The following is a 21,099-nucleotide window of genomic DNA, read 5'->3' on the forward strand; positions in this document are numbered from 1 at the left end:
AAATCAAGAAAGGGAATTAATAATTCCCCTTCTATAGGAAGTCAACAAGCCTGTAACTCTTGATAGTATTAAAGGAAACAATTAAACATGTTTTTCTATTCACAGAAAAGATTACGTACCCTAATTTCAGTATAACTCTGAACATAATGTGTTTAACTGAGTGAATTATGTTAAGCTAAATACCTTCCTAACAAATAATAAAAACTGTTAAATACAAAGGGAGCATATCTACTAAATTCCACAACATTGAAAACAAATATGGCGTATTTTGTTTTTGTTTAACTAGTTTTAGGAAATGACGTAAACAAAAGATGGCTGCTTACTTCCTATTTCATTTTTAAAAATTGCTGTAAAATTAACGATGTTATCGTTCACACTGTCTTTTGATCGCCCTGAATATTTTAAGGGAAATTCAAATAAAATTTTAGCTATTTCAGTTTATAATTACAAGCTAGATTAACTTTTGTTATGTACAAAGTTATTAAAAAATTAAAAAACAACATAAAAAGAAGAAAAATGGAAAATTTGTTTATAACATTATTAATAAAAAGTTAATTTACTTAGAGCGTAAGCCTAAAGGCTTCTTGTTATAGTATTCTGTGACAAGTGACATTTTTAATACAAGACAAGCCGTGGGAAACGTTGTGGGGCGGAAGCATGGGTTTCCCCCCCAGAATACGGGGGGCGGCAGCAAGAACAATGACATTTCCTTGTCGGACAACACCGACAAGAAGTTGTAATTTCATTAACATCAATTTTCTTGTTCTCATTATCAACAACACTTTTAACAAATTTTTACTGGATAATTTTTTTTTTTTTTCACTGACCACGTACTTTATTATCATTTTCTCTTATTCCTGTGTGAGGTTGGTAAGCGTGAGAATAGTTCCTGGTCAAGGATTATACTGAAAAGTGGAGTTATGAACCACTTTCATTTATAGGTAACCAGATAATAGCGCGTAATATGACCATCGCAAGAATTTAAAAAAAAAAAAAACATGGAATGGTTCTAAGGAGGGTATCGCATCCTGGTAACCATCCAGGCTCTCCCAGAAAATCCTAGGGAAGCGTAGAGAGCCTGCGATTAGTGATAACCACTCTCTTAAACCTTCTATCCCTAATCCAATCCCTACGAAGATATTGCTCATATTAAAAACTGCTTAAAAGTTGATCCCTACTATCCAGGGAAAGCCCTTGGAAGATATGGGCACCGACTGATTGGGATAACCACTTCACAATGGAGGATAGATTGAGAATACCCCATCCCAAGCACAAGACAGTCTGGAAAAAGGTTAATTACTATTTTAAGGGGGGCGGTAGGCCATAATCACTATCTTCTGGCCAAATTTCCGGTTATCTATGTGTGTGTGCGTGTTCCTTTTTTTCCTTGTTTTGAGGTTTCCAAAAAAAAAAAAACATTTACTTCAGACGATAAATGCTCAATTTCGAAAGGGTTAGAAATTAGTTCAGTGGTTATTGGATCACCACGAGGAGATTACGGGTTCGAATCCAGCTGCTAGCCCTTAGAGTTTCTTTTTTTTTTTTTTTTACAGCTCTGGTGATGCAGAGCGTTGTCTGTAACGAGAGAATACTTTCCAGAAACCAGAAATGCACAATTACCTTAGGTGACTTGTGAAGCATGTACTGTGCCTTCAAAGGTGCCTACTCTGGCTCCGCAAGCCAGGTTAGCCAGGAGGTTATCAACTGTTCTCTGTGTCTGAGGAGGCACCTTTGAAGGCACAGTACATGCTTCAAAAGTTGCGTAAAGTGCATCATTTGATAAATTAAGGAATAAGTTTGATCCTTTACATGAAAGATATTTGATCACTTAAATATGTGGCAGGAGGTTTCCAATTTTCTTGGTAATTAAACGCAACTCTCCCAAAATTACCAAATAATTATTAAACCTTCTTGTTTGTAACAGATGTAAAATTAATTTTTAGCCATTTTGTGTATGCTTGAGAACATCTAAAGCTCTTAACTTTTGATTTTTCTTACAAAAATCACTCGGAAAACGACTTATTTCCCGATATTAAGAAAAATACTAGCTCTACTGCCTTTGCAATATTTTCAGAAGAAAGGGGATGAAAAAATACATAAAAATGACCTATCGCGTGCTCTTCTTTCTCTTTGATAACAAGTTAAAAAATTGAAATATGATTAATAAATATCAGATTTTGAAATGGCCTAGCACCTTTAATTTTAAAGATATCGAATTGCGGTTTCCGGTTTCTTTCACAACTTTTTATATTGTTTAAAACTGTGTATATGAAAATGGGGGTCAACTGCAAACCCTCAATTTTGGTCGCGCGTCAGCCGCGTATGCGAGCAGGAATCTAAAATCAAGTCACATATTCTGAAACTAGAGGTGACGGGCAACAAATATTTCCTCTACCATTTTTTTTGCTCAGATTAACCGTTTAAGCATGAAATGCATTTGGGCCGTCTTAAAATGAACACCCACCCTACATAATTTTAGTTGAGGAAAATTAAGTGAAATGGACGCACATTATTTTCTTTATTTTCAACAAATTTTACAGAAATCCAATAAAATTTCCACAGGATGTACAATGTAAAAGTTAAAATGACGTAAACCTTTTTTTAAAAAATGTTTTTTGTAATAAATGGTTTGTAAAAAATACTTGGCACAGTGTGAGTGTGTTTGTGAGGAGATTGAGCCCACTACTTGGGGCTCAAAATACTTCGAAACCAACTGTACGAAGTGGTATTGCAGGGAACCAAAATTGGACATTAATTGGTTTGCGCGAAGAGCCGCTTTCAATCGCTAATACTGGGGGCCCCCCCGCCAGTGTGCTTTCTTGTAGAATCACATCCACTCTTGCGTCAATATAATAGAATTACATAGCGTAACTGGGGCTAACAATAGTCGGTCAGAGATTACAAGAGATGGTTGAGGAAGTAGTTAGTGGCGGATGCGGAGGGACCTGTTGGAATATACTGGGAGAGAAAGGGATGTTCGAAGGAGACGATGGACCATTTTTTTTTTTTTCTTTTCAATGTTGCTCGCTCCCCAAAATGGTGCGTCAAAACATTAACCCAGCATCCCAGGTAGGTAGTCTCTGAACCAGCTGATCCAAAATAATTAGTAAACCCAAAAATCGAATCTAGCAACACACTCTCCAGTTTTTAATAGTTAGTTTGTGGGTTAAATTGCCAGGAAGTTGGCCAAAAAAATTTTTTTTACTTCTCAAATTTTGAGTTTAAGATTTCATCGGTTTAAAATTACTAAATTTTTTCACACCTCCCCCGGAAATGACGTGTTTTATGTTACCTTGATTAGGAAACAGTGATTTTTTTACCAATTCGTACGTCTGATTGTTCACTATTATTAAAAAAAATATCGATAAATATTCAAAGTTTTATATTTAGCTTTGTTGCCAAGAATGGGACTACCAAGAAGGGGAAATTGTACCCAAAATTCCAAATACAACCGGAAGTTAGCACTTAATAGAATCCTTTTAAATTTTGGGATTATTATCTCACGTGATTTAGTCTAAAAATTTTATTTAGAATATTACTTTCTGAAAAAAAAAAACATTTATTGTGAAGTAACATTCTACAGGGTGTATGCAGAGGAGTGGTCGAAACTTCGGGAGGTCAGATTCAGCAGCTCAATTGCAACAAAAAAATATTCTAAAATATTCAAGTCCATATGGTTTTGAAGCTTAATAAATGCGCGCAACTTTTTCCTGTAATTGGGTGACTCCTTGATTCCATTGATCATTGAAAAAAATGCAGGTTGAAAATTTTAACAAAACTCATCGAGAACGAATTTTTTTAGATATTAAAATATTATAGCAAACTATTATTCCAACATAGGACAAGTGGAAAGTACTCGATAAAGTTAACCCAGGATCGATTAATAAGCAAAATAGATCCTCAGTTTAGATTGTGGGTTATGTGGGTTACAAAAGAAAGAGGACCTGGTACCATATTCTTGTTGAATGCCCACTTTACAAACCCATTAGAGAGTATTACCATTCTGATAATGTACGGGGAACATATTGAAAAATTGTTGAACCCAGAAACTGTCAATTCAGCTCATGTTCTGTAATAAATATGTTACTTGCATTTTGAAATTAAGACATTTTCTTTCAATATAAGTATGAATGGTTTTATAAAAACATATATACAGGGTGAACAGAGTTATATGCTCCACCCACTTTTTTTTTTAACGGCGGGAAATTTCGAAAAAATAAAAAACACGTATTTAATCATTTTTAGTCTAGTTTATTTTCAGTGATTGGCCCATTTTTTTAAACCCCTGTATCTCGAGATACAGCATCCAACTTTTGTTTTTCAAATGGAACGTTATATTTTTTGTTGCATATTTTTATAGTATTTGAGCTCCTAAAAAAAAAAAAAAACATTTTTTGAAATCGGTTAGGTTTTTCAAAAGTTATGGGGTATTTAAATTATGAAAAACAAATTTCAGTTTGCTGTCAAAATTACGTTATTTTTTTTAAAGAATCTGTTCAAACTGGACACAATCAACGGATAGGCAAGCCAAAACTCTGGGACTCCCACGCTTTGCTTGTAGCAGCACTTATGGTGGCGAAGTCAAGATATAGGCAGGTTACAGTTATTCGACGTTCAGGTTGTTTTTTTCTACAAACGTTTGGTGTGGAGTTTTAGGAAATCAACTAATCGGCCCATACTTCTACAGAGAGAACTTAACTGGTGCAAGGTATCTAACTTTTTTTAACAGACATTATGCCAGTTCTGCTTGAAGATGTTCCTCTACAACGTCGGCTAGATATGTCGAATAACTCTAGCCTGTCTAGATCTTGACTTCGCCACCATAAGTGCTGCTACAAGCAAAGCGTGGGAGTCCAGAGTTTTGGCTTGCCTGTCCGTTGATTGTGCCCATTTTGAACAGATTCTTTAAAAAAAATAACGTAATTTTGACAGTAAACTGAAATTTGTTTTTCATATTTTAAATTACCACAACTTTTGAAAAACCTAGCCGATTTCAAAAAATGTTTTTTTGTTTTTTTTAGGAGCTCAAATACTATAAAAATATGCAACAAAAAATATAACGTTCCATTTGAAAAACAAAAGTTGGATGCTGTATCTCGAGATACAGGGGTTTAAAAAAATAGATCAATCACTGAAAATAAACTAGACTAAAAATGATTAAATACGTGTTTTTTATTTTTTCGAAATTTCCCGCCGTTAAAAAAAAAAGTGGGTGGAGCATATAACTCTGGTCACCCTGTATAACTTTGGTCTGCATAAGATAATTCATTTATTTAATCTGTATTTATAATTATTACGATTCTATGTTATTAATCTGCAACACCATCACCAACATGCTCCTTTGTATGGGGGACTACCCCTATAACAAATAAATAAATTGAATTGACATTAAAGTAAAAGTTTCATTGTTTATAAGAAACGTTTTGAAGCTCGATATTAAGCATATTTATAGGAAATTTAATGCTCTTTCCTTTGGTATAAACAGATTTGTTGTAGGATAAAGGATAGAAAAGTTACGGCCATTTTTATGGTGAAAAAAACGCGAATATCGACGGAAAAGTTAAAAATGCAAATATCTTGGACACTATTGAGAATCGGGCCAAAGTGAAGAGAATATTTTTTGTTGCATTTGAGCTGCTGAATCACCTCCTGGAAGTTTCGACCACTCCTCCGCATACACCCTGTATATATTCTTATTTTTGAAGCAAAATTGGTCGTGAATATTGCTTCAATTTCACTAAGAGGAAGTTCTTTAATTGCATTCCATAATTGGTACGTAGAATCATTTCCGGTGACCTAATCCTTTACTTCCGTTCACCTTTCTTGTATACGCACAACCTTAACACCTATAAATTACTAAAGCAAATAGAAATCGATCTTACTTACGTAAGAGGAAGAATCCAGTCAGCGTTGAATAGATGAGAATGCCCAGCTCAAATATATTCTCTTTGATCAGCATCATACCGGAAATATGTGCAGCTAACAGGAATACCAACCTTATCATTTCCGCTACCAGATATGGATATATCATTTTTACTGCAAGCTGAAAGTAAAAACAAAACAAGGGATTGAATAATTGAATCTGATTGAATAATCAGATTTTGGTTCAATCGTGGAGATAATCTTCTGCAGCACGTGACCAAAAATCCTTGAATGAGATCACAGTCATTCAGGAAGTGTAGAGAATATTTCTCTATTTTCTCATTGGATCTACAGAGATGCCAGGCAGGTTCAGCTGCTTCTAATGCTTTTTGAGTCTTTTCGATTCCTCGTCAGGAAATACGTAAGCTTATCTAGGCTTTCCAAGAACCAGGCCTTCAAAACGTTCTCCACACTTCCTTTGCTGGACCTCTCAGTAAAAAATTAAAAACTACAGTAAGGGGAGCCTTAAAACGGTTATAATCAATGAAAATTCAAATTCTGCGCAATAGTTCGTAGAACTTACTCAGTAAGAGGAAGTAGCGAGAAGTATTTCGTAAAGTTTCACTTCCGGTCAATACTATTTACATCAAAGTCGAACTTTATTTACACAGATGGTTATGGTTTTTTTTCGACCGTTATTGATAGAGGATTTTTGGTGAATATCGAGGTGCGGTCATCAATAAACACAACTTTTTTGCTTTATACCAACGTTTCGGTAATGTTTACTACCTTCTTCAGGGTCTGTACAAAAGGAATTACAACACCAATTTGACTTTGACAACACTTCCATATTTGCAACTAACACCAACCGGAAACAAACGGAACATATTAGAAATGATACACATTAAAAAACCACAAAAATCTATCAACTTTAGGACAGACACGAACAATCTTTCAAATTTCTACAGTAACATTCTTTAAACAGTAACTTAACAAATTACTCACCATATTCCTTAGGTTTTTCCAGCCCTATTGTTTTCACCCCTCCCTTTTTTTTTTTTTTTTTTTTAATTATTAGTATTATTATTGTATATAAAACTCTTTTTATAATTCATATAAAAAGTGACTATTGCTTCTAATACCTCTATGTTCTTGCTTAAAATGATTGTATTATAATTGAAGGGACATGTTTCATGTTTAGTTATTATATTAAAGAGAGGGTCTCTTGCAGTTCCATAGTACGGGCATATCATCATCGCATGTTCTAGATCTTCCCAAACCCCACATCTGGGACATAGCGGAGAGTTAACTATTTTTAACTTACTCAAGTAGGCTCTACATATAAGGTGATTGCTTCGTATTCTGCATATACTGGTCACTGTTGATTTACTAACTGACATTTTAGCAAACCACGGGCGTCTCTTTAACTTGAGGAATAAAAGTTTATAGAATCTTCCTTTCTCTTTGTTATTGTTATACTGTTTTTGCCATATTTTTGTTATGGAAGATCTAATAATTGAGGTGAAATCTTGGAATGGAATTTTTATTGTTAAGAGTTCTCCATTGGTAGCGGCATCCTTGGCCAGCTGATCTACTCTCTCGTTATATACTATCCCAGAGTGTCCCTTTATCCATCCAAAATTTATCAATTTCCCCAATGATTTGGCGTTATTTAAGGTTTCCATTATATGAACTATTAAACGGCTGTTAGTGGAAGATACCGATATACTACTTAGTTTAGTTAAAGCGCTTTTACAGTCGCTTAGTATCGTGAAATTTGTATTATCCATTGTTAATATGTATTGCAAAGCCATCACCCCTCCCTTACCTCTATATAAACCCGCTTTTCCAGTGAATTCCTTAACAGTTATGATGATATACTCGTAGCTCTACATTAAACGTCACAAACATTTTTTATAATTAAGTCTTTCCAAATTATATTTATCTATCTATTTAATTTTGTGTTTTAAAAATAATTTTTATTTTTTCAATTTTATCTATATTAGTGTAATATTCCTTTTGTACAGACCCTGAAGAAGGTAGTAAAAATTATCCGAAACGTTGGTATAAAGCAAAAAAGTTGTGTTTATTGATGACCGCACCTCGATATTCACCAAAAATCATTTATTTACATATTTAACTCTCACTAAAACTGTAAAGTTGTTCAGACTGTACCTTACAATCCCCTACCAAATGTTGAATAGAATTAAATATACAATTGCTATATTCAAACAATATTAAGTATTAAACATGGATGGAAAAAAAACTAACTTACGTATAATAGTGTAATAAATAAAGAAAATTTTCAATTTCCTTAAGTGTTCATAAATAAAGGAGTATTACAAAGCGATTCCCCTAGGGATTAGCGCTTAGTGAAGGGAGTGTGTAAAGGGCTCAAAAAAGGGGAGCAAGAAAAATGCATCGAACCTTGAAGAACAATGGTAAAAAACTCTCAGAAATTTTCATCAATGACATAATAGGCGTGAGTAAAAGATATTTTTTGAACCCCAAAGAATTTTAATTTCTTTCTGAGTAAAATAACTCATACAATGGAGAATGAGAAAAGTTCATAAAAATAAAAAGAATATTCAAGAGAAAAATCAATTTCTCTTTCTCTTATCATAAGAGGAAATGATGCTTCCTGAAAAATGTTCTAATTCGTGTTCTAGCCGGAAATATATTTGTTTTTAAGTGCGGCTACGAAAAAGTGGGTTTGGGCTGGGTATCCCAAACTTTAAAGTGGGTTTGGGCTGGGTATCCCAAACTTTAAAGTGGGTTTGGGCTGGGTATCCCAAACTTTAAAGTGGGTTTGGGCTGGGTATCCCAAACTTTAAAGTGGGTTTGGGCTGGGTATCCCAAACTTTAAAGTGGGTTTGGGCTGGGTATCCCAAACTTTAAAGTGGGTTTGGGCTGGGTATCCCAAACTTTAAAAAAAAATAATTATGGAATTGCGCCAGCTTTTGAGTAAAAAATAAATAAATAAATGGGACGTAACCAGTATCCTTCATAACAATTTATAGGATTACCTCATACCCAAGGGAACATCCATGATAATGCAGTCAAATGTCTGGGATTTGATTTATAAGGGGGATATGGCTAAATATGATTACCAACAGCCAATGTGCAGTGTCTGCGGCTCATATTTTTTCTCTCATTCATTTTCTCAATTCTGATGCTTTTTTTTTTATCACCTCATGATTTGATTCCTCTTTGAGCGGGGTTTCTTCCTTAATCATATCTCCCCACCCTGAGGAACACTCCCAGAATCTTAAACAGAGAACGCATAAACTCAATTGGTTTACAATGATTTGGATATCCACATTCTCTCACAGATTGATTGGGTCCAGAATGGTTTTTGGATAGATTGAAAGTTATCTCTTCTCAGATAGATGGGGGGAGGAGGTTATCAACTTCAGTCCACGCTGACGTCTCTTTCCGGACATCAGAAGAACGTTCAACGATGACGAAATTTGCGCAGTCGAGGAAATAAAGTGAAAAAGACTCAAGAAGTAAACTTAGTGCTACGAGATATGACGTCATTGTTACAGCGATATTAACTGCCAAAGTTTAGTCTCGAATCCTAGATTTTACATAGTATAGTGTACATTCCGCGCTTGTAGATCCGAAAGACTCGGATCAGTGAATGCTGATCCATTTGTTGAACAGTTGCGGCCATTACCAGCTTTTCTTCGAGCACGATTCGAGTGGAGGGCACCAATTTTCTCAAAATTTAGTCCCACGATTATACATCCATCTAATTGGCTCCCTCCTTCAGGAAAAGCGACTTATAGTGCGGAAAACTCTTAGCATTACGGATTACTTCACTTCTGTCTTACATCAGCTTTTAATAATTAAGAAAAAAAAAACTCTAAACTAACGCTGTAGAACAAAAGACAGATTTACTGTACAATTATTTGACCAGCCTTGATTTGTCGGAGCTGGAACTCCAGCTAAGGTTATCAGATTTTTTTTTACCTGAAATCCCGGGGACACCTGGCAGCTCCATGTAAACAGATGAGCGTATCGCTACTGGTGTCGCCCACTGATAAGAGTTAAAGATTTCTCAAAGTAAATTCAATACTACTATTTTTTTTTAATGATTTAAGGCGTATCAATATCTAAGGTTATTGGCGCCCGGAGCTTTTTTCAGTGCACTGCCGGCCTCCGGACAGTGTTCTCTCGTTAGAGACAGTGAGCTGTAAGAAGCTCCCTAGGAAGAGAAAATCTAAGGGCACAGCAGCTGGGGGTCCAATACGCTAACCGCATAGCTAATCCCTTCTCTTCAATACTAACTATTATTATACACTATAAATATAATTATTAATACTTGATAAAACATAATATTCTTGGTCTAGCACAATTAAAGTCACAAGTATTTTTGTGATGAATGTACTCGTATTTTTTTGTAATATGTCATCTCTTGAACTAAGTTTTGTACCAGATTCTTGGACAAGTCATAGGAAAGTTAGTAATGATAGTTAACGGGGACATTCCGGGGACAATCGGAAACAGAAGTACGAATTCGGGGGCTGTCCCCGGGAAACCGGGGACAGTCTGGTAACCATAAATGGGTTTCAACCAAGCCTTCAAAATAAAAAAAATTTAATTATAGAAACCACAAAAAAATATTCACTTCAATTTTTTGTGGTTTCTATAATTTTAAATTAACATCAATCATTTCTCAGATCAGGCTAATTTTGCCAATAAATACTTGTAAAATATAAAACGTATTAAATATAACAATTTATTGTGTTTATAACCATCTCTTAAACGCTGTGATATTCGTTTACAAGTTGAGAACCAAACAATAACAACAATGTTTAGAAGCGCTGTTGCCAAATCTATTCCCTAAGTTAGCAAACTTTAACATGCACAATTCTGTAAGAAATTCCGTTTTGTTTATTGGCTAACAACTAACTAGTTCAGCAAATAGAAACGATTCACCATTAGCGAAGTTCATCTTACTTGTCATGTTCTACTGTAAGAGTAGTTAATTAGTTTTTATTCAGATTTTCGAATTTTGGGTTTTCTCCGGAAGTAGTCGTTTTGAGGCTCCCCCCAGAGCCGGAAATGACATATCATTCTTGCTTCGTCATTTCCTCTTTTGTATTTCAGATAGTTTTCTCTCGTTCCGTGTCTCTTTAATTGCCCTTCGACGTTTTTGTGTTTTTACTTCTTCATGGCATTCTTCTGGACTACCACGGAACTGGTGCCCAATACTTTTGATCTAAGTATACCATCTCTCTTGGGCTGCTGTCAAATGCTTTCATCTTCCTTGATCCGTATTTCCTATCAATTCATCTTCTTGTATAACATGTTTTGTTCAGCATGAAGCGTCCAGTCAGCCTTTTTCTAATCAACCATCTTCTAGGCGTTGCCTGTTGTTATTGGATTCTGTATACTGGACACATTTATAGGGAAGTGATCGCTTCCATAGTTGTGCCCGTTTAGGAGGTTCCAAATGAAATCTTGTGGCCAGAGATGCACTTTGATGCAGTCAAATCCATTGCTGACATTGGATGCAAATGATGAAGAGAGAGAAAACCCTTCTCTTGTTACCAGAAGGATTTCTCTATCCTCCAGCATCACTAACTTCTGATCTCCCCACATCTGCAGTAGTTTAAACAGTCTTAACGACCGCGTAAATATTTCATTTAGTACAGAAAGAACTCATGTGCTGCACAAGTTTTGTTTCTGCAGTCACCTGAGAAATCGTGATTTTGTAACATGAGTTGTTTCTGCAATAACCGATTCAAATACATATGATATGTTCCTATTAAAAAAATCATCTATGAATAGGTAAACATTTCAAACCAATAACTGTTGCAAGGGTCGTAAATTGAAACAGCAAAGCGTTAATAAAGGAGAAGTAAATTATATGCGGACCATGTGCAATATTAGTCAAAACTAAGGCAACATTTTTTCGCAATTTTTATATCTTCCTCCATAATAACTTTTTTTTGCGTACCCCAGGTTGGGAACCGCTGGGTTAGTCGGTTATGGCCGATTCTCAGTCGAGCTAACACCTGTCTTCTTCCCTTCTATTACCTCTGTAACTAGTGTCCCAGGGTGTTGATGGTATCTTTAATTTCCCTTAGTTTTGTTTTGCTAGTTACTGGAGGTCCACTCAACCTTTTTTGATATCTTTGGATTACATCAACTGGTAGATTCTCTCTGGACCGTAGCCTCCATATTGGCTGTGCTGCCACGTCAGCAGTTTCGTTTCCCATTATTCCCGAGTGACCTGGCATCCAGCCGAATATTATATTTGTCCCCTCTTGTCTCAAATTTGTACAGCGATGTATGGATATTCTGTACAATTGGGTGCTTCGAGTACACTTGTCTCAGGGAGCTTGTGGAGTCTGAGCATATCGGCTATGTTCCCCACAATGCCTCCTACAGTCACCAATAAAAGGAAGTGTTAAATATGTTGCTAAAATCGTGTTTGAAACTCCTTCCGGAAGTTCCTTTTAACTCCATGGATAGTTCATTTTCTTGGCTCCTAGGATTTCCGGAAGACCTATTACTTTAAGTCTTTATTAGATAGATAATTTTTTATTTATTATTATTTACTGTTAATAAATCTTCGTTACCGTCAAAACAAAAATACCGTAAGTGGCTGCCAATGAGCGTTCATTTTGGTCATTTCAAAATTTCCTTTCACCTTTCCTGGGTGGGAACCCCTCTCCCAAAATCTGGACATTCCAGAGCACATTTAGCCCAGAATTTAGCCCGTTTCCTCTCTCAACACCCTGGAACTGGAATATGCATACATGAAATTACCTGGATTATACTCCTACCATAGTATGCTATGAATGGAGAAAGCATTGTTCCATTTCCTATGAATGAATTCGAGTCTACAAAATGTTTACACCCACATGCAGCTAGCCCTGTGTTGTAAACTTTAAATAGCTAAACACAGTAATAATTGTAAAACATATTTTACGTGTAAACAGAGGAAAGGTGACAAATTCTATTTAGTAAATAGGGTTTAATAGTTTAGTGCGCTTCTACGTAACAGTAAAACGATTGGATGTTGTAGTGTTTACATACAAAATCCTATTGGTTGATTTTAGATGAACATACATAGACACGAGTTATACTGTTTCATTGGCTAAATAGCGTATGGGGCAAACCACTGTTTCAGCTGGTAGAATCACTTTGTAACTGAATAACACAACGATGCTCTTAGCTTATAGAGCGAACTCACCCAATAGGAGAGCTAGAGAGAGACAGAGAGAGGATTGTAGAGTTGTTACTCTAGTTTTGTTATGCTGTTACATGGGGTTGTGCATAATGTTTGTTGAACACAGTTGTAGCCTCTTTAGTGTTAGCCCCACACATACACAAACATTGGCACATTGCCCCACCGCCCTTAAGAGATACATGAGTTATGAAAGTTGCCCCTTCAATTCCCCTTCCCATTTCCTCACCACGTCACTTCCCTCAATTCACACTAGTTTAGTTCGCTGAGTTATCATTGGCGCACTGATGTCACCCCATTATTATCTAAGAACCTAGCATTAAATAGTAAATATTATAATATAATAAGCCTTTATTTACATATTTTACAGAAAAATAAATATCCATCGCTCAGTTTAAATAAGACAAATATTAAATATAGAATAAAAAAATAGTAGACTAAATAGAATAAATATTTGTTGTAATAGATATATTTTGTACATAGAATAAATATTAAAGAAGAATAAATGTATAAAAACATTTCAACCTTCTTGACTAAGTGAAGAAAGAGAAAAGTTAGGTGAGGAGGATTGGAATGCAGGGAAAAAAGGAGAGGAAAAACCAGCAGCTAGTGTAGAGAGTTGGAGGAGTATCTGTTTTAGTCTTCTGTGACTGCATGTTGTAGAAGGATCTGTAGGAGACTATGTCGCGGCATAGTGGATTAGGATGGTAGTCTAGGATGGAAAGGAGTTTCAGCAGACGATTTTGGTTATAGGAGTGTACGGGAATAATGGATACAGTCTCGGTGGAGTGAGTCAATTCTAGTGCGTCTTGGAGAGTCTGTTCTGAAGTTTCTTGATGTTGCTACTACAAGTCAGGCTCCAGGCGGAGCAGGCGTAGAGATCAACATCGGCCTAATGACTACTTTGTAGAGGAGGAGTTTGTTGTGTTACATTCATTTTGGAGTCACGTGAGAGTAGAGGAAATAATAGTCTTACCTAGTCCCAGTTTGCCTGCGTTTACTTTGCTCTGAACGTCGAGTAGTGAAGGTCAGTTTGAATGTCCAAAGTTAGGGCCTAAGTACTTAACGTGGGTAGACCACGGAATCAGAGAATTATTATATCTGATTCGTCGGTCAAGTCGGAGGGTCTGCGTTTGGTGAAGAGTATAGCGTTAGTCTTGTCGTGGTTAATTTTAATTTTCTATTTGCTGCAGAATCTTGGTTAGTCTGTTTATTGCAAGAGTAAGTCTGTTGGTGATGGTGTCCATTCTCCAAGATGACGTGTAAAAGGCCACGTCATCAGCGGTGTACAAGGCAAGGTTGACATGAGGAGGCTTGGGTAGAGGATTTATGTAGGTGATAAACAGGATAGGACCTAGAATGGAACGTATTAAAAATAAATAAATAAAACTACACTGATTAATTTAATTGTTAATAAATAATTGTTCATTGAACCATTCTGCTGTAAATATGTAGGCCTTCCCGTAGGGGAGTTTTGGTCCTTTGACGGTGACCATCCGTACCCTGATTTCTCCATCTGCTCACATTTCTTATTCCAGTAGGCTCCGTCTTCCGCTTTCCACATCCAGCTGACTCCCTCTTCTTTTTTCATCTCGTCTGACCATCTTTTGCGCTGTCTACCTTTTTTCCCTTTTCCTTCTAAAGGTAACCACTCCGTAACCATCTTTGTCCATCTGTGGGTATCCGTTCTGGCCGAATGTCCAGCCCACTCCCTCTTTAACTTCTTACAGCACCGAGCGGCGTCTCTCACTGAAGTTCTTTCCCTTATAATTTGGCTTCTAATCCTGTCTCTTCTCTTTATGCTTAGCATGCTTCTCTCAACGCTTCTTTGCCAAATTTCTATTCTCTTCTCTACTGCTTTTGTGGTCGACCAAGTTTGGCATCCATACGTCAGCACAGGAAGTATATTGCAGTTAGTCTTCCAATTAATGTCCATGTTTGCCTTCATCATGCACCTCAAGGACCAATATTTACGACCAAGTAAATATTAGATTTGTGTTATAAATGATTGGGTTTTAAATTTACCGAATTTTTATTAGGGCAGCCTTGGCTATTGGAAATGACTATAACATGGTTCTAGAACATTACCTGTCGTGGTTGGGTTAAACAGCCTGGAAGATGCTGGGGTAATTTATATGTTTATAGTGTGCCTCTTTAGGCCAAATATTTGTCAGCCTAGAAGTTTTCGATTCAACTAATGAATCACACGTTTTTATACAGTCTGAATTAGAATCCTAATTCCGATTCTTTGTGGGAAAAAAGTTCTTTATACTGGAGGTAAAGAACATGGCAGATTTGTACTTTTAATTTATGTCCCTCATTAGGAATGTTCCTAACAGCTGGAAGCTAGCAGTCCAGAGATGATTATCTTCCAAGGTTGCCAAGGCAACCATGCTTTCCAAAAATCCTCTCCAGGGAATCTGAAAGCTTTTGGACCTTTCACAAAGGAATTTATTGTGGCCAACTTGTCTAAACCAAACGCTGATCATAGGCCTTCATACTTCATATGGGAACAGCTTCTTTTTTTCAAATTCCAGTTCTGCTCCCGACCAACTGGACAATAAGATCGAAAGAGTTCTGAGGAAAGCTTGCTGCTATGTTGAGGAGCAGTGTTTATCGTTTTTTTGGTGGCTGATTCATTCAGCCCAAAAAAGGAGCTAGACTGTGGCCAATTTCAGTCATTATTTTTTGTCACGTTTCAACCCAGGGAAAAAAAGAAAATCTGATAATGGCCGCAACTATTCTACGAATGGATCAGCATTCACTGATCCGAGTCTTTCGGATTAACAAGCGCGGAATGTACACTATACTATGTAAAATCCAGGATTCGAGACCAAACTTTGGCAGTTAATATCGCTGTAACAATGACGTCATATCTCGTAGCACTAAGATTACTTCTTGAATCTTTTTCGCTTTATTTCTCTCTACAATTTAAATTTATTAAAATTTCATGTGCATACATACGAGTACATAATACATCCAACCACCACCAAACAGTACCATTTCTGGCCAACCTTTAGAAATACTAGCAATTTTTTTTTTTTAACATAATTTAAAACGCTTTTTTAAGTGCTCTACCGTTCTCCAGTTAGTGTTATCTCGTTGTAAACTACACTGACTATAAGAAGCTCTTGGGAATAGAAAATTTAAGGGGCTACCGCTGAATTCGAACCCGGGATCTCTGCGTGGGAATCCAGTAAGCTGTATCCACTTTGGGTTATCCCTTCTTTCAAATTTTTGTTGCTAATTTATAAAATGAAGTAATTCATTCAATTATTATCTTACAAAAAGTACGTAAATAAGATCAGAATCTTGTAGGGCGGCCTTGAAGCCACTACGACCCCTTTGGATCTATTGTGGCTCCCCTCATCTGACCCGTCCGTTTAATCAGACCTAATTCTGGAGAGCGGCTCCTGGGTAAAGCTCACAGGCCTTGGTTGCGTCAGCATGTGCGTAAGTACGAACATACTCATTACGTAACACTATCTTTTTTCTAAAGGATTACGTAAAACGGAAATAGCAGATGCTCAATTTAAACACATAAATTCTCAAGATTTCTTTTAAAAAGTTGTTAAGAAGTTGGTTTAAGGTAAAGAGCCTAGTAGTGTAGCGCCTAGAAGAGTTACGGTGGCAGCGCCCCTACCTCAGTGTGTCTCTCTCTGTGAAACTAGTAAAAGGGTTAAATAAGGACACGCAAATTCCCAGAGGAGCTGTGCATCTTAAGTTGTTCCACCACCAAAACTAACACTAAGTATATAGTAGGTGTACGTTTCTGCTCTCTGTTGAGAATACACCTTTATCAAGTTGGCCGTAATGTTACTAACGGTACTGTCGGCGGGGACAAGGGGGCGTGATAATGGGACGAAGAGTGTGGTGGAAGGAAGTTTAGATAGATCATTTGGTTTATCTTTAACCTGGGATGTGTAAAGCAGAGGCCCCCGTAGGATGTCTCTAGGTGAGAGTGTGCTATAAAAGCTTCAAACTAGTTCCCACAACAACAACACTGGGCCCATCTTCCCATAATAATTTAAATCCTTTATTCATACTTGTTCTAAACTTAATATGGACAGGGAATGTCCTAAAATTTATGGAATACTTCACTATAATAAACAAGCAATTTGAGATTTCCCAGCCACTGGGAGAAAGTGAGATCGAATTTTTGATAGAGGAATTAGCAGGATTGGCAATTTAAAATGGGAAAATGACTGAATTTAGGGCGTATATGTGGCAATCGTAATATCCACTTTGTTCTTGCTCTTCTGTGATGGCCTGGGTTACATTTGCTCTATTCTAAAAGATCCTATCTTTGCAGATCTATTCTAAATTAAAAAAAAAAAGTAAGGGAACAGAAATGATTCGTTAGATCTGCAAGAGAATCTTTTATGGGACCCACCAATGGTAGAACAAATATTGGACTCACGGGATCTACTAACCCCCAAGAGCATGCAAATATCGTTCAGCAGATCCTACCTAGAACTTCACCAGTACAAATGCAATTGGATCTGTGCATGATTTTTGTGATGCCTGGCTCTATCTTTCCATGGAAGAATTCGAGTCCAACAGTAATTAGCTGAGGAAGAGATTAGCTTAGATAGTTAGCATACAATCGATTCCTACGCGTGGAATCGAATTTAGCTGTTGACTTTTTTATTGCTTTTTCAGATGTTAGAGCTTCTTACTTCTAACTGTCCAGTGATATCTTTTTGGAGCTTTATTCTTTGAAACACCAATAGCTTTCATTTTTAAGTTGGAATTTTAGCGACCTTTAAATGGGATACTAAGTTTTTGCCTTTCTTTTAGACTGACGTTGCACTAAAATAATTTTTTTCTTTTTTTAATATTCAAGTTCTTAAGGAAAATTTGACACGATTACAATACTTCCTATTAAAACTAGAAAGAAGTAAGGGAAATTAGTAAAAACAGGAGATAAAGTTTTATCTTACCTTGTAAGATCCATAAATTTCTAAAGTACATGTAATAATATGGCATACGGCAAATATCGTGAACAACCAGCTGAAGAGTTGAGGATCTGTTAAGGATACAAAGCAAAATACTTTATTAAGTACGTAAACTTAAAGTAAATTTAAAATGAGAAGGAGAATTCTAAAGTTAGAAAACACGATGCTTTAATAAAACTTAAAAAAGCGTGAGATCCAAAAAATTTCAAAGGTTTCTTGAATAAAAGATATTAATATGGATCAATGGACCAATCCAAAAAAATAAGTTGGAGAAGATTTGACGCGACTTGTGATAAAGAACCAGAAGTATTTAAAAGCTCCTCTCGATTTGAAGCTACATGGATGGTCTCAGAATGATGAAGAACGAGTTATGTCCTGCGGGCGGCGGCCCTGAAATCGCCCGAGGAGCAAAAAGCTCTGTAATTAAATTTTAACAAATTTTTGTTGTTTTTTAATTAATTAAAAAAGAAAAATTATCCTCCATTTTCGTTTTAAAAAAAAATAGATATCCCATTAAAATAAGTGGGAAAACAACAGTTCCCAAGATAAAGTAATATAATTAAAAAAGAAATTAAAGCTTTGTGTTTTAATGAGTAATTTTCCGGAGTGGAAAAGCTGCTCCTTTAATTTTTTTTATTATGAATATGTTAATTTCATTGGCCACAGTAAACTTACAGGCTTTTCTTTTCTCTCACAGTCACCATGTATGGGAGGGAGGAATTTTCCTATTTATTTCCCTATTATTTAACCAGTTTTCTCTTAGAGGTGGGTTAATAAATTTAACCCAAAAATTTAAAGTAAATAAACGAAACGCTTTTGGGCTTTTAATTAAGAAAATTATTTATAGCTTTCTTAATTTATATTTCCCACTTTAGGTTTGTGTTTGTGAGAAAGAACTAGAGAAAGACTACGAGCTACGTCATCTCGGGAAGCTTGCCAGGTTGTTGGTTAATTCCTCTCTACGCATTCCACCACCGGAAGTGGCGTTACGTCCTAAGATTGAGCCTATCGGAAATATTATTTAATCTTTTATATCTATCCCAATATTTTGATTTATGTGTCCTGAAATTTAAGCCTGAATATTTAAGATTTGTACCAAGGTCTGGGGCTTTTCGCAGTTTCCTGCACTTGAGCAACTCACCAATCCAATATAAATAGAAATTCAAGAAAATTGTTGATGCCTTTTTTATTGAGAAAAACACAAAATGCTGGAAAATTGCCTTTCTTGAAAGCTTAGTCACTTACTTTCTTAGAAAGCAAGATAGGTGGCACCTAATTTTAATATGGTTTTGCAGGTTTTTCCATTTTTCGTCGTTATACCTGCACTATGTCCTCTATAGACAGACTGACGTGTACAAACCATTTTTTAAACTGAACGAGTGCTGGTCAAATTCCTCAGCTTAAATTTGGACTACAAACTGACATTCTCTACTCCCATTTCCAGGATAAAGCGAACTCCGACAAAACTGACTACAATACTAGTATATCAGGGAAGGGATTAGCTATGAGGTTTGCTAACTGGACTCCCACGCGGAGGTCCCGGGTTCGAATCCAGCTGCTGACCCTTAGATTTTCTCTTCCTAGGAGCTTCTTACAGCTCACTGTCCGATGATGGACAGAGTTGTCTGTAACGAGAGAACACTGTTCGGAGGCCGGCAGTGCACTGGAAAAAGCTCCGGGCGCCAATAACCTTAGATGTTGACGCGCCTTAAATCATTAAAAAAAAAATACTAGTATATCCGATACTCTCGCGAGACTCCAAGATGTTCTGCACAGAACACAGACTCTCCTCCACTACAAAGGCCGATGTTACTCTATGCCTGCTACGGCTGGGGCCTGAACTGTAGCAGTAACCTCTCCAGAAACTCCAGGATAACGCAGAACAATTTTCTTACAACTCTTTTCTCGAAGTCAAACTTAGAATCGACTCGCTATTTCATGGTATAGCTTCCATAATCCCTCCGTACACTTCTTTACATACCCAATACCGTCTGCCGTATCTGCTCTTCACTCTGATATCCTAATCCACTCTGACGTAAAACAGCCACGATCCTTCCATTCCCTATACACACACACAAAAGAATTTTAACATATCCTTTTCTATTTCCTGTAGCTGCAAGTTTTTCTATCCTGTTTCCCTGCACATACTTTTTTCCCCTAGTTCCGTCCTAAGCGTTTTTCTGTACGAGTGCGATATCTTCCTTTTTTTTCGAATAACACTTCTCATTGGACTAAGGGAGAATACAATTAATCTTTCCCTTTTCAAATAGTTCCCATTATTTTGGCCCAACATTCTGGGATATCCACTTTGAATCACTAAACTGGAAACCATCCTAAAGAACAAGTCATTTCTTCAGGGAATCTAAGTGACGGTTTTTCCTCAAGTATCCTAACAGAAATTTAATTTAAATATATGTTACTGAGATTGTCCTAGATTGTCTGCGTTTAAGTCGCACATTCACATATCTCTCATGAATGTGAATGTTTTAATGGAAAAGAGGCATTTTACCACTTTTTACAAGTTAAAGGGTTATGGGTTAATCAGGAGTTGGAAACTTAAGGAGCCATTAGGGAAAAGTGCGCGCGAGTCGTTTGAGGAAGAGGAAGTATACCCTTCTGTTCATCCACAAACCCATTTCTTCCTGGATGTCCCTGTTCTTCTTCGAAAGTATTACCACCTTTATAACTGTACAACAAATAAAAGCATACTCCGTGCTCTTACAATCGTGCGATGTTCGGTAAGCAGAACTCATTCTTGCAGATGTCATTTCCACTTTCCCCTGTGATTGTTTGAATGTCAAGATGGGAGCACTAGCGACATTTATGCGTACGACTTAAAATGCTTTTCATTTAACGGTAGTGTTTAAAACTGAGTACCTCTTGCTAGAGTATTAAGGATACTTAAAATGAACCTCAATTTTTTTCAAAACAACCAAAAACTAAATGGTACCCCTAACTTTAGGGGCCTACAGAGATCACACTTTTTTATTCGCAATTGATGTCATTATCCAGAGCCAATCAGACAATACTGTAACAGCTCTGATATACGCACAATATTTAAATATAATACAGTCT

At 36.4% G+C, this 21,099-nt stretch overlaps 1 protein-coding gene and 1 long non-coding RNA gene across 3 annotated transcripts in view; one reads left to right on the top strand and one right to left on the bottom strand.

Moving 5' to 3' along the window:
• The window catches only part of LOC141454775 (uncharacterized), a 40,048-nt gene that overhangs the window by 14,266 nt on the left and 4,683 nt on the right, over positions 1-21,099 (top strand). The gene's annotated exons all lie outside the window — the stretch shown is intronic.
• LOC141454774 (uncharacterized) overlaps positions 1-21,099 on the bottom strand; it is a 44,278-nt gene that overhangs the window by 12,626 nt on the left and 10,553 nt on the right. Inside the window, exons 3-4 of one of the 2 annotated variants that reach the window (XM_074129363.1) lie at positions 18,010-18,095; positions 5,883-6,043 (exon numbers count right to left, since the gene is read on the bottom strand). In XM_074129363.1, coding sequence (XP_073985464.1) covers positions 5,883-6,043; positions 18,010-18,095 — 247 coding nt within the window. The remainder of the gene's footprint in view (positions 1-5,882; positions 6,044-18,009; positions 18,096-21,099) is intronic. The other variant, XM_074129364.1, reaches the window with a different exon arrangement.

The sequence above is a fragment of the Rhodnius prolixus genome, unplaced genomic scaffold (genome assembly GCF_049639745.1).
Source record: "Rhodnius prolixus isolate KJV_2025 unplaced genomic scaffold, Rpr scaffold_9, whole genome shotgun sequence".
NCBI lineage: Eukaryota > Metazoa > Arthropoda > Insecta > Hemiptera > Reduviidae > Rhodnius > Rhodnius prolixus.